This window comes from Dipodomys ordii, unplaced genomic scaffold (assembly GCF_000151885.1).
Source record: "Dipodomys ordii isolate 6190 unplaced genomic scaffold, Dord_2.0 Scaffold245, whole genome shotgun sequence".
NCBI classification, from domain to species: domain Eukaryota; kingdom Metazoa; phylum Chordata; class Mammalia; order Rodentia; family Heteromyidae; genus Dipodomys; species Dipodomys ordii.
The window spans coordinates 434,231-448,393 of NW_012267461.1; the positions used below are offsets into that span (position 1 = coordinate 434,231).

The 14,163-nt window shown below is 41.4% G+C and overlaps 1 protein-coding gene across 1 annotated transcript in view; it reads right to left on the reverse strand.

The window, feature by feature from the left end:
- Positions 1-4,102: 4,102 nt before the first annotated feature.
- The window catches only part of Elmo1 (engulfment and cell motility 1), a 418,449-nt gene continuing 408,388 nt past the window's right edge, over positions 4,103-14,163 (reverse strand). Inside the window, 3 exon segments of the mRNA XM_013036055.1 lie at positions 4,103-5,454; positions 11,551-11,628; positions 12,950-13,020. Of these exon segments, the coding sequence (XP_012891509.1) occupies positions 5,254-5,454; positions 11,551-11,628; positions 12,950-13,020 (350 nt within the window). The 3' untranslated portion in view covers positions 4,103-5,253.

The window sequence follows — 14,163 nt, forward strand, 5'->3', positions numbered from 1 at the left end:
TACAATCTGACACGAGACTTCAAAGCTATGTATCTTTAACCACTGTGAGATCATGACATTTTTGAGAAAACTGCTATTAAATTAATACACATGTATACCTTGTCCCTCTCTCCCCTGTATATATGCCATCACTATTAGGTTAAAAATATAGATGGATCATTATCTCTTATTTTTTTGCTTTTATTTTATGCTGGTTCTGGAGCTTGAACTCAGGGCCTGAATGCTATCCCTGAGCTTTTTCAATCAAGGCTAGTGCTGTACTACTTGGATCACAGACCCACTTCCACCTTTTTGATGGTTAATTGGAGATAAGAGAGTCTCATGGACTTTCCTGCCCAAGCTTTCTTTGAATCATGTTCCTTAGATTTCAGCCACCTGGATGGCTAGGATTATAGGAGTGAGCCTCCAACAAAAAGCTACTTTGTGTTTTTTGTTAAAATTCTATTTGGTATCATCAGACCTTGCTAAATCTCTTAGAAGTTATGGTTCAAAGTGCTACCTGTTTTGCCAAATGAGGTAGTAAAACGGATGTCATAAGCGAAGTTTAATCACACAAAAGACTCCACAAGTAAGGCCTTCTATTTGCTGGAGTGTCAAAACATACTGAGAAAAGGTATTGGAGTCAATGCTATTTGAAGATTATCATCATCAAACTATTATTTATTTATCAAAGGTGAACTACAAGCTATGTCACATAGGAAGGGTTGGATGAAAGAGAAAAAGAGAAAACTCAACAGTGACTTAATAGCCAACAGTGACTTAATAGTTTAAGGGTTTCCATAAACAAGATAAATGGAATACATTTTTTTTCATGGCCGTAATGGGTGTCCATGAGATTGTTTTAAGTAAAATGACTAAATGTAATGAATGTTTTCATATTCTTGCATATGTTCAAATTATTCATGGGTAGAAGGAAGCATTTTGGGGATGAGCTGGATTTTGAGCACTACAGCTTTCTAGCATAGGCTGACTTGAGGATGACCTTTTGCACTTGGGAGACATGCTTATTGCAAAAGCCTTAAATACAGATTTTGAATAAGCAAAAAAAAATTCTCACAATTCTACCCAGTCATAGAAAACCATTAGAATAGCTCAGTGTATATTTATATCTCAATGTATATTTATAAAAATGCATAGATGGGGAAGAATTATAGAAAAGGGTAACACTGATCACGATGCACTGTACTTACAGATTGACATGTTGAAATCCCTCTGTACATCTACTTAGGAGATAATACAAAATGCATAGATATCTCATGCTATTTGATTATCTATCTATCTATCTATCTATCTATCTATCTATCTATCTATCTATCTATCTATCTATGTTTTTACTTTTAGGGAGCTTTTTCATATGATTTGGAATGTCGGTCATGTATGCCAGAATATAAATGGATGTCTCATTGTTTATCTTAGCCCGAGGTTTTAGCCTTTTGTTTTAAACACAGAATCCTTTTTGTGCACAGGACGCTCAGCATGTAAACGGGTAAAACACAATTAAGTAGCTCTGTTTGATGAATAGAATTTCATAAGACAGTCATATTTTTAAAACTTTGAAATATATTGCAAAATTTTTCTCCAGAGAGACCATGAGAGGACATTTTCAATATTTCAACGGAACCAAAAATTCTTTAGACCTTATTTCTCTCTTGGGATATAGAGATTTTCTTTGTGGTTAATTATATGATTAACTCTAAACATATTCCAAAGATAAATAAAGAATGCAGACTCTTCAGAGACTACACACATAGCAACAGCTATTGAATGTATTTAATCATTTTGTTAAAATTTAGAAATTAGTTAAGGTTTGTGCATAAGGAAAGACACTCAGCAATTATCTTGTACATGGCTTATATTATTTCAGGACAATTTCATTTTCCATGTAGCTATTCTCATCAGTCAGTTCCCAATAGCCATGGGAAATTATACCCATGTAAATAAGCACTATAAAAGAACTCAATTTCCATCTCCAATTTCACTTTGATTGTACTTACCCTCATGTACATTTTTAATGAAATGCCTTTTGTTTTCAGTTTTGCTTTCCCTGCTGCATTTTCTTTTCTCTGCAGCCCCTTCCCAATCTACTCCACTTGGACTTTGTGTTTGCTGGCATATTTTGCTTACACCTGTGCTTTCAATTATTCTGAGTCATTTGTTGTAGGCACATACCATACAATCATCATGGTCCATATTTTGCTTTTGCAGTCAGTCTGAGATAAGAATTTAACTTATGTGCATGTTGGACTTAGGTGTATTTTGTGTTTCTCTGTTCAATTTTGAAAATATAGCCTTTTTACTTATATTTTTGTACCTTACAAGGGTGATCCATTCCATCTGTGTTCAAACAGCCCATAGACAGGTTGAAACATCCTTTAAAAAGAAGACTGAATGCCAACATCTAAAATGTTTTAGAGACTGATGTGATACAAAAATTCCACACTCTATTCCAAATGCCTGATAGCGAAGTCTGGGCCCCAATGATTTTCCTTTTTGGCTAGGGATTGTTTTAATCATCTCTTTGCCAATATATATGCTTCCAATTTTCTCCCACTCCAACCTTTCCTCCCATGTGGCTGTTTGGTGATATTTCTGAATGGCAAATTTGGCATCACTTCTCCTGTGGCTCTTGTCTTCAACTAGGAATCCCTTGCCAACTCTACCCAGGTCTTTCATGCTTGGCAGCTCCTTCTACAGTTCCATTTCCCAGGTGCAACCTTTGCACCAGCCACCAATTGGCTCAGATTCCCTAGTGGATGCAGGTTTTCATGCCTCCAGCATGATTTACCTGGAAAGTTTGTGTCTCAGGGGGTGAACATCTCTCTTTTTAAGACCTCCCTGTATTTTCTATCCTTGTTTTCCCTTACCCCACATTTTTGTGTTTCTTTTTGATACAGGGTCTTGCTATGCAGTCCCGATTGGTGTGGAACTTGTGTTCTTCCAACCTCATGGTGACTTTATCACTACCCATGCATGAAGCAATTACCATGTATCCACTTAAAAAGAAAATGAGAGATTAAAAAGTCCTGGATATGCTGTTTTTATTTAATGAACCAAAATAAGAAAGCTAGAAGAGATGGGCTAGCTCTTCTCAGCCAAAGTACCAGGACAGATGAATTCTTTAAAACTAGAGCCAGATATCTGGTCCAGGGGATTCTTCTTTTCAAAGATGGGCTTTTATAAACCCCAGGTATATAAGGTAGACTGTTTGCTTTCCTTGGCTTGATTCTTCATTTTATCATGATGCATGTAGAACAATAGATGTTCCCAAGAGGAAGGACACATATCAATAACATTGAAGATTAATGATGGAGTTGTCACTTTAATACCAGGTGTGAGGGCTCAGGTGGGAAGAATGACCCCTTCAGAGTGACTATGGTTTATAAAGGGTTTTCTCCTGCAATTGATGGAGTACCCTGGACCATGCCATCTCAACTCAGGTCAATCTAACTGCACATTATCCCGGCAGGAAAGAGTAGACATCGGCATGCATCTATAAGCTGCATTGGGAGTTCACAACGCTTGGTGGGGCAACATGGAGCTCTGTGTATTTGGTGCCTTCTATCCTCCTCTCTAGCTCTTAAGAGTTTCTGATCTAAATGATGGCTCTCAAGAGAAAGCCTTTGATGGGCTCTGACCTATAATACATTAAATCACAGTTGGATTTATTTAGTTTTGGCTTCGTTATTTCCAGGTCCATGGGATCACATTTTTCCCCATTATTAAATACACATCTCCAAGTTGAGATGTAACTGGACCACTTCTATAAGATTTGTAATGGTAGGAAGAAAGATACAATCAAAAAAAGTTATGACCCAGGGGCAGCAAGTGAAATGAATAGATCATATTTTTAACCCCAAGATTCATCTCCATGAGTTCAGATAGTCTTCTAAGAAGTGGACTTCACTGCGTCTCTTTGCTGACATGACCTCTCAAAGGCTAAGAGTCTTCTAGAACAGTGTACCCCAAACCAACATGCACACACACTTCCCAATTCAGAAGGGTGGGGTAGGCTCTTAGATTCGGCATTTTTGAACAAGTTCACAAGCGATGCTAAAGACAGAGCAGCTAACACCTAAGTGACCAAATCAAAACACCAGCTCAGCAACTCATCACAGTTAACTTTATTCCACAGCATGTTTAAGGGAATGTTATTTTCAGAAAGATGTTTGGGATTAAAATAATTAAAAAAAACCCTGGAAAGTACACACATTTATGTATCTCTTCTTTTCATTAAATATATATCTGTTCGGCAAAAAAATGTTAGACTCTTTTGTACAAAAAAAAAAAAAGCAAAAGAAAAAATAACCCCAAACCCTTGCAAACTGTAAATACCTATAATAATTACAACGATGTAAACTTGGATGTCTGACGGCTTGACCATCCCATGGAACCTGGGTTGCAACAGGAGCAAGGTGACACCAAACCCTTGGGTAGCAACTGCCTGGCACAGAGGCATTTAGGTTTAGTCTATTAGAGATGAAGCGTGACTACTGATTTCAGTTGTGCTTTGTGCTAAGAGGCTGGTAGCGCGTGTGGAGATGAAGGCAGGTCTGGGCTGGGGCAGGGAGAGGAAGCCCAAGACTAGCTAGCATGGAGGGAGTAGGGTGAGGTCACAGTGCAGACATGGTGCAGGCATGGGCTCCTGTTTGGGAGGCTCGATGCTGGCCAAGACTATGATGAGGTTATGGTCACTGTTCTTGAGACCAGAGAGGACCAGGGCAAGGCCAAGGCAGGGGAGAGGGAGGGAAGGAGGAGATCTAAAAGCAGATCTCAACTTAAATAGAACTGGTGGTATTGCGCTGACCCTAGAAAGAGGGGGGAGGAAGATGGGGCATTTAGTCTTCTGATCAGATAGCTGGGCTATTTCTTCTAGAGACAGGCCTTGGTTTGGTGGGCAAGTTCTGGGGCAGCTTTAACTAACTGTTTTCTTACTCAGCAAGGAGGGTCATGCCTGCCACAGGTGAGGATGAAAGGCCCCTTGGCTTTCTTATGAGTGGTGGTTGTTAACTCTGTCCCACCAGTGAACTGTAGTGAACCAGAACTTAAAGCAGTGAGTCTGAAAACAGATTCTAAGAGTGGACACGGTACCAAGAAGAGTTGGAAAAGCTTGAGCTAGAGTTGAGGCCAAAGGAAGAGTGGATCTGCAGCTTCTCTCTACTGAAATGTGATGCCAAGGGATGGGCGTGTTTCCTTCTTCTCTCCTGCTAAACTTCCAGACTTCCAGCCTGGAGGTGCATGTCGGTCCCGGCCACTTCAGTTACAGTCGTAGACGAAGTCATAGTTGCTGGGCTCCTTGGGGATGGGAGGAGGCGCGTCGGGGATCTGGATGTTTTCCAGGTCGAGCAGGCGGAGCTTGATCTCCATGCTGAGCAGGGTGTCTAGGTCATTCCGCGTCAGCTCGCTCATCATGTCTTTCCCAAGCAGTGCATTCAGCCCATCTGTCCAGATGCAATACTGGGCAGGAAAAAGGGCAACAGAGACCATTACTCGTGACCATGACACGGCTAGTTGAACAGTAAGTGAATGTTCTCTGTGTGCTTTGCCTACATTATCATTTACATGCACAGCCTCTCTCTAACATCAACACTTCTGTTATCATCTCTCTTTGACAAACTATAGAGAGCCAAGGCATGAGAAGTGAGCGTAGGGAGATTTGAACTCAAACAACCTAATTCTGGAGGATTTGGGTTCTTCGCGATTGTGCATGTTAATATTTCCATAACCTCAGGTGAGCCCCTGGCTTTAAGCCATTGATATACATACTCCTGGACTCAAGGCCAGACCAACCCTGCCCTCTTTCTGATGACTATAACAGTTCACTGTCTTCTGGCTGATGTGTGCCTGCCTGATTTGATTTCTAGCACGCAGAGACAGTGGACAAGCTCTGCCCTTACTTTGTGGGTTTTTTTTTAAACCAAAAACCTTCACTTACCCAACATCTGGAAACCAAATGGCCAACACTATTGGTTGATCTTAACAGAGGGAGGGTTGGCTCTTTTCCTGGAAACTTCTTCCACTAGGGTGGTCTCTGGTGCCCAGGGTTTCTCCCCCCGCAGTTTTCTCGGACCTGACCAATTTGGAAAATCCTCTAGAGTCCACAAACGAAGGGTTTGGTCTTTTCTCCTAAGATTGATCATAGCCTTTTGCCTCTCTGGTAGACTATGAGCTCCTAAGGAGAAGGAATTGTGCTTCATTGATCCAAGGACCTGCCTTGTTCTTGTCAGCTTCCCTCCTACGGGCTGGGATCCTGCTTTGACTGAAAAGAGAATGATGACACTCGGGGACAGAGCTAGCCCCTTGCTGCTGGCATCTCAGGAAACTGCCCATGTTCTGAGTGCTGTGCTTACTTATTCTCTCACTAGGTTGTCCCTGGTCCTTTAAAAGACCCTATGACTATCTTGCCCCCTGCTAATTTGGTCTTCTCATAGTCATTGTAGGTGCAATTCCAGGTCTTATTTAGCATTGCATTGTAGCTACCTGGGCTCTGTCCCAGAATATGACAGCAGATGTCATTTTTGCATTCACTGAAATCTTATAAATTATGAAAAATTATGGAAGAATTATGAAATTATATAACGCTTGTGTCATGCATGATGGAAAGCTTCCAGGAGGCATGTCAATGCCATTGCCTTTAAGTGAAGAGGTGTACCAAGGAATATCTGAAGACTCATGTCTGAGGGAGGGCAATGTTGAACTTGATGGCTTTGATTCTACAATGGCAAAGGGATCTCAGCCAAGGTATCCAACCCATCGAAACATAGGTTTGGTGCTAAGGAATTTCTCCAAGCATCAGTGTCCTCATGAGTATCTGAGCCAGATTCTGATCGTGTCTAACCATCTGTTTTCTCACAAATAACCTTGTTAGAAATAGATACCTAGTTCTTATACTAGAGATCCTTATTCTGTCAATGTGGGATAAGGGAGCTTTATTTATAAAAGCTTCCCAGATTATTCTTATGAACACTCATGGATGAGCTCTGGTACGTCCCTCCCAGCGCTATCACTATTTTATGGTAATCTCTGAATCCTAGGGTTACTGCCTTAGATACACAGCCTTCTGAGCCCTGGCCAGTTTCTTGGTGCAGATTAATTAACCCACAGGAACATTCCTTTTGAGAAGCAGCAGGCACAAAATACTTCATTAAAAATTGTATCTCCAAATAACAACCCTGTAGTACTGAATTGGAATTGGAATTATCAGTACCAACCTATGATACATTTTACCTTCCAAAAAAATCACATTTTCTGGTTACCTCCTTTGCTCAAAGCCTCAAAACAATGGCCCAGTGGTAATAAACATAAGGCGTCCTCTGATTCTAGTTGCTAACCACCATCACCTATTCATTAAAAGTAACCGGGTTCCACAGAGAAAAGATGAGAGAACAGTCAAGATGAACATGGAGTATCCTGTCACTTTACAGTAAAGTGACAGGAAGCTACCAAAAATGTAGAGGTCATGTCATTAGGCCTCAAAAGCCATCTGGAGGGGGAAGTAGTGTCCCAGGCAGGATGACCTGGACATGAACCCATGGCAATAACTGTGGCCTAGAGGGACACAAATATACTTAACTCCACAACTTCATAATGATACACAAAGTCAGATGCATGCCTCACTGGCCTTCTTCAGACATGTTTATTATTTAGAAAACCGGAAATGCCTATTTCATATATGCAATCAAATAGTCTATAAGACCTTTCTATTTACTCATATATGAGAATGGAAAGATGGAATTGGTAATGTCAACCTTTTTTAGCCTCACAGGATGGATAACTTTTTGCTGCTAAGGCCCATTTGGATATTTATAGCATCATGTGTTGCCTACACAAAGTTATGCACACAGGTAAAGGGCTGTAGGCAACCTATATGAAGCATATGTGCCCATTCTATCACATACCAAATGATTTTGAAGGCTTTATATGGCCACCAGGCTGGACATTTGCCACCCCTGCTCTAATGGATCTAAGGATCAAAGCAATGATCACATGAGGCTCCTAACATTTAAAGAAGAGGGCCAAGAAGGCAATCTAGAAACTGCTATTTCTGTTGCTTAAAAAGTGACTTTGCATCTAGTCAGTTTTCTGACTACTCGTCTATAGGAAATACTGGGAACAGATGGAGATACAAAATAATGTTGCCAGTTGGGGTGGACAGAAAAATATCTGCCTTTCAAAGATGTCCACACCCTACTCCCTGAGGTTTGAGAAGATCTTCGGCTATGTGTCACATGCCTGTTAGCCCCAGTGATTGCAGTCCAGGACTGCCTGCAAAAAGTTGTCAGAGGAGTGGCTCCAGTGGTAGATCACCTGTCTACCAGGAGAACAGATAGAGCACAAGATCTGAGTTCAATCTCTATTACAGCCCAAACCACAAACAAACCATCAAGTCACTCTTTTGTATTTCCCACTTGGGTCCAATGCAATCCCAAGGGTCCTTAAAAGTGCAAACAAGAAGCTGGGCACAGGTGGCTCACACCTGTAATCCTAGCTACCCAGAAGGCTGAGATCTGAGGATCACGGTTCAAAGCCAGCCCAGGCAGGAAAGTCCATGAGACTCTTATCTCCAATAAACCACAAGAAAACTGGAAATGGTGCTGCGGCTCAAGTGGTAGAGTGCTAGTCTTGAGCTGAAGAGCTGAGGGACAGCGCCCAGGCCCAGAGTTCAAAACCCACAACCACCACCAACAACAAAAAAGTGCAAACAAGAGAGGAGTCAGTGAAGTGCAAGGCAGGGGAGCTTAGACCATAATGGAGGAGGTTAGAGTGATGGATGAGAGGGCTCAATCTTCCATCACTGAGACTGATGGAGGCCAAGGACAGGGAAGGATTCTGACAGACCCTAGAGATACACAAGGCAAGGATACAGATTCCCCCTGGTACCTCAAGAAATAAATGTAATCTGCTGCCATCTTGGTATTTGCTCAGGGAGACCAGTGTCAGATTTTTGACCTCTAGAATTCTAAGATGATGAATTTGTATTGTTAAGCTTCAAGCCGAGTTTGTGCTAGGTTGCTGCAATAGCAGCAGTAAACAAAGACAGAGTTGACAATCAGCACTGTCTAGACCATCCACAATGCTATAGGAGTAATGACCTGATTCCTTCAAAAAATGCCAGACAAGGGGGAAAAAAAAGACCATTATGTAAATGATTGTGTGAGAAAGAGAGGAACTTAGAGAAACGTGAAAAGCGGGCCAACCAAATACAACATCTCTAGACATGTTATTTTGAACAAAATGTACAAGGAAAAACACATAAATTAGACAATTAGAGAAATGTGAAAATGGACTGTGCTGGATGGGGTTAAAACCGCCAAGAATTAATTTAGGTAAGACAATAGCATTGGAATTATATTTCCAAATGAAGTCTACCATTGAGATATGTACTGACCTTGCTTTACAGTCATCCTAGGGGTGACAGCTGGGAATGGGAGAATGAGAGGTGATGGAGGTGCAGATGAATCCAGACAGAGTCAGACCTGGTCAGTGCTGAACTCCAGTGAGTGAACTGCCCTGAAGTCCTGCCATTGCCTGGTGTCTTATGACAAGGAGCTTTCTGAGCCAGACTGCCAGGGTTCAAATCCAAGAAACTCCTTGAGTGGCTTTGGGAAGTCTCTAGACATCTCTGTACCTCATTTTTCTTCTTTACAAAATGGGGATAGTACTGGTTTGTTTGTCTTAGGGTTCTAGAAGGATTGAGTAAGGATAGATCTACCTATCAGCCTATTTCCTTCATCCTCGCTCTACCTATCTACCTGTCTGCTTACTTATCTAGCCTGGTACAAATTGGGTCAGGGAAATTATAATTAGTATTATCCTTTCTGTTGTTGAAGTATTCAGCTTGGACGCTCTTTTTCCTTTGATAAATAAGGATTATGTATAACAGAACTTTCTATTTTGTGAAATGATGACAAAAATAAATGGAGGTAATAGATACACAAGTGTTTTGGAGGAATTAAAAGTATCCATACATTTTTCTTCTCAGCGCATCTGTAAGAAGTGGTAGAAATGAATAGAGAGAAACCTGCCACTCATTGAGCATTTGTCCTTACGTGGGATTAATGTTCACACAGGAGAAAACAGCCTGGTACGTATTTAAATAACAGTACACGTTCTACTGTGCTAAGTAGCTTTCTATACTGTTCTATATATCTTCAATATGTTGGCCCGGGCATGATCAAAATTTTATTTAAAAACAGAAATAGTAGGACACAGAATCTATTTTCAGGAAGATGAAGACAAAGTCTTACCCTTCTGAAAACTAAATGTCAAGTGACACAGAATTATATTTAAGCACCATTCTAAATGCAAGATTTGTGGCTAATCTTTTCTCCTTCCTTGGGATGTGCAATTTAATTCCAAAGCTTCAAACCAGTAGAAACCAGATACTAAATACCTTCTAAATGAGCTGAATCTCCTCAGGGAAATGGAGAACAAAAGTCAGATTCTATTAAAATTCTCCCTTCCTTTCTAAAAGCTGTTTATACGGTTACATGCAAAACAAAAATTTGAATGGTATCATCTAAAAATAAAAGTTTCTAGCACGGTGTATGGTTCTACTTTACAAGAGAAAAAGTTAAATCAACCATAACTGCTCCATTATCTTACAAATGCATTTTCCAAGATTTATGCTAAATATTTTAAATATAGCTGACAGTGTGTTTCAAGAAGAGAAACAAATTATACATATAACAAGATGTCAAAAAGGAATAAAAGCATCTTGGAAATAAAATTCTGACAGCAGAGATAGCTCTAAATCTCTTAAAATAGCTTAAAGAAACTTGGTAGAGAATCTACTTCATCAGTGTTTTAAAGAATAGAGTCTAGCTTATCTTGGGAAAATTTAGAACAAAGACAAACAATTCAGGGAAAACCAAACCTGTACACCAGGCAACCTCTTGCTCTTGGTGTACAGTAATGCCTTTGCAGAATTGGAAGCTTTTGGCATCTATTTTCTTAGTTTGGACCCTGAATACCCACCAGAGAGAGATGGGTGTTAAAGGCTGCTAGTCAGTCTGCTGTGCTAGTGAGGGGTGGTAAAATCTTTAGGGGTTGGAGCCCAGTAAAAGGAAGTTAGGGCACTGGAGGGTGTGGTCTTGAAGAGGATTGGGATTAGAATGATGATCCCTTCTTTCTGACTCCCTCTCCTCTGCTTCCTGGCTCCCATGAGGTGGGCAGCTTCCTCCTTTACCTACTCCCACCATGACTGGCTTGCTACAAATCCAAAGGCACATGGGACCAAGTGCCTATTATACATGGAAACCACTGGAATTGTCAGCCAAAACAAACTTTTCCTTCTTCTAAAGCAATTGCCTTGTGTGTTTTTTCCTTGTCACAGTTGAAAGATGACTAACACCCAGGAACTAGCAATCTAGCCAGAAGCTGGACTTAAGGATCTACCAGTTTTCCAGAGTTTCCAAGGTGGTGGAGGTCAACACCTTGCTTCATGCGTTCCTCAGGATTTAAAAAAATATAATTTCTTCCTTTTGCTTGTTGTTATTTTTCTAAAGCTCAAGTAATATTCTTTTACAAGTTATCCCCCTTTGAGACCCTTACCTCATGCTTGTCAGGAGCAATGAAGTTCAGTTGGCAGTTGGAGTCATACAAGACAGAGAAAGCAAGTTCAAGCACCTCCTAGGAGAGATTAAAGAAAACACCACATTCATCGCAGGTAAACAACTCTGGCTGAGGCACTCAAGGTCATCTCTAATCTGCATGTTAAAATGTTGCTCCAATTATATGCAGTGTACCAATATAGGGTCTGCAGTCTCAGCCAGAGTAGACAGCTGAGTTGAGCCGCTGACACATCAGAGTGAGAAGCAGAGCTCAGCACCCTGGTGCTCCTGATCTGGACAGGAAGAGCCGAGTGTCTTCACCCCAGCACTCACTCCACCAGAAACAGAGACCCTCAAAGAAAAGACTAAAGAGTTGCAGAATGGGAGCTCTTATGCAAAAATTCCTCTTCTCATTTCTTTGTCTTATTCATTTTCATCCTTAGGCTTCAACTCAGGCTTATGTGAAGAGACTACATACTAAAGAAACACACACACACACACACACACACACACACACACACACACACACTTCCACCTTAAATCTGGCATTTGTTTCCACAGCCCTATCCCTTGGGTCTTTTAATTTATAATTAAAATGGTCATGGTCTTACTTGTAGCACAATACATAGATATAATCCTTTTGTTTTTTTTTAAAGCAATAAAGCAATGTATAACAAGAACCAAGGATCCCACTCCTGCCATTATTCCTAAAACGAAATCCTAAAACAACCCAAAAGGTATATATTATTACTCACAAGAAAATGATGAGTGACTAAATATCTCTCTATCCTTTGGATATGAAGGAAATCACAAATTAGCAGCTGCGAGGAATATATGTGGTCTAAGACAATTAGAAATATTAGCTGTGAAGGGAAAAAAGCTAGAGGAAGATGACCACTGAGCCGTTGATATGCCCTATGGCTGCCATGCACTGGCTAGAAGCTGGCATGTGAAATGAAAATTAAGACAAGGTGCTGGGATCAAAGGTCATTCTTTCATCTCAAAACATGGTTTTGCAATTGAGCATTGTGTTCTGATCTCCTATGTTAGTGGACATTGTGCTCAGATTAGAAAGGCTTTCTTTACTGGTCTGAGACTTGCTCACTGTGGAAAGCCAGAGTCATATTTGAAAAGGGAGAGAAGGGAGAGAGGATTGCTTTGCTGTGGACCCACAGGTTAGAATTCATCAAGGCCTCACTGCCTGACCCTGAATCACAGCTCCAACTTCACTTGGGGAAATGACATACAGCAGCTGGGATAAATGCCACCACAGCCCAGCCTGGTCCTCAAGAGTAGGTGTCAAAGTCTCTAGGGACCAGAATGTCATGTAGGCCTATGACATGTTCTCTTCTGCAGAGGGAAAGAGAAGGATGGAGAGGAGGAGGAAGGAGCTCACTGACTTTGCGCTCTGTTCTTGTGTAGCATAGACTGCTCAGGATGTGAATGAGCCAATCTGTCATGCCTGAGGTTCCTGATAAACACAGGCAGGGAACAGGAAATAAGTGAGAACGTCAATCCCCACTTTAATTACAGCAAGGTCATCTGGGAGAAGGAGGGGAGGAAGGCATGCATGTGAGAGTGTGCTATCACTTCTAATGGGTTTTATCGATGTCCCTGGCTGGTTGGCATTGAGTCACTGGTGGAGGTCAGCTCTGTGGCAGAGCCTGGAGCGACGGCACCTCTCAGGCCAACACTCCAGAAGGCGTCACTGTCTAAGCTGCCTGGAAGGAATAGAGGCGCCAGGTGGTAGCCGAGCAGGATGTCATGGATCTGGGACAGTGTCCACCCTGAGAGCCACCTGCTAATGAGGCCAAGTCATGCCATGGGGTCTTGCTGCTCAGTAATGGAGGCCCTCCATTCCCTCTGGATTTCATACAGGGAAAAATTCACCCAGGGGAACCTTATCTCCATCCTGTTCTGCTAATGCACCCCAACTTCCCTGCCCTGTGGAGGAAGGTTCTGGATCTGTGGGGTTCTAGGGATGGAAGAGGCTGTAAAGACTGAACATCCCTCCATCTCCTGGGTCTCTGGGCCTACGCTCCAGCTTCTGGTCCTGAGAGTAGGGAGAAGGCACAGGATTAGAGATACAGCACGTGGCTCAGGAGGTGTTTGGGTGTGGATTCTCCAATAGGCCAAAAGATGGACCAACATGACAAGGAGAGTTTACACAACCTATTTTCAGGACATGGGGGCTGCTGTCTCTGCCCAATGTTTGGAATAACTTAACCAGTACTCAGTAGATGATACTGAAGAAGGGTTCCTCATCTATCCAGGATATCTTCAGGGACAAGCATTTTGATGGAAGACAAAGGATGTGGTCTGGTATTCAGGTAGGTACTAAATATACCATATAAGTGTGGAAGACTTTGTAGCTTTATCTACATACCTGTGAATTTGAGTTTCTATTTATTATTATTATTATTGTACTGGGGACTGAACTAGGGTCTTGTGATCACTAGGCACTTGAGAGTCGGCTGGGATTATCAGACATAAACTACCAGGCTCAGTTTCTATTTTATTTTATTTTATTTTTATTTTTTTTTTTTATTGGGTTACAGTTACATGAGTGAGGTAATGAGTACACTTCCTCTTGAACATTGTTAGCCCCTCCATT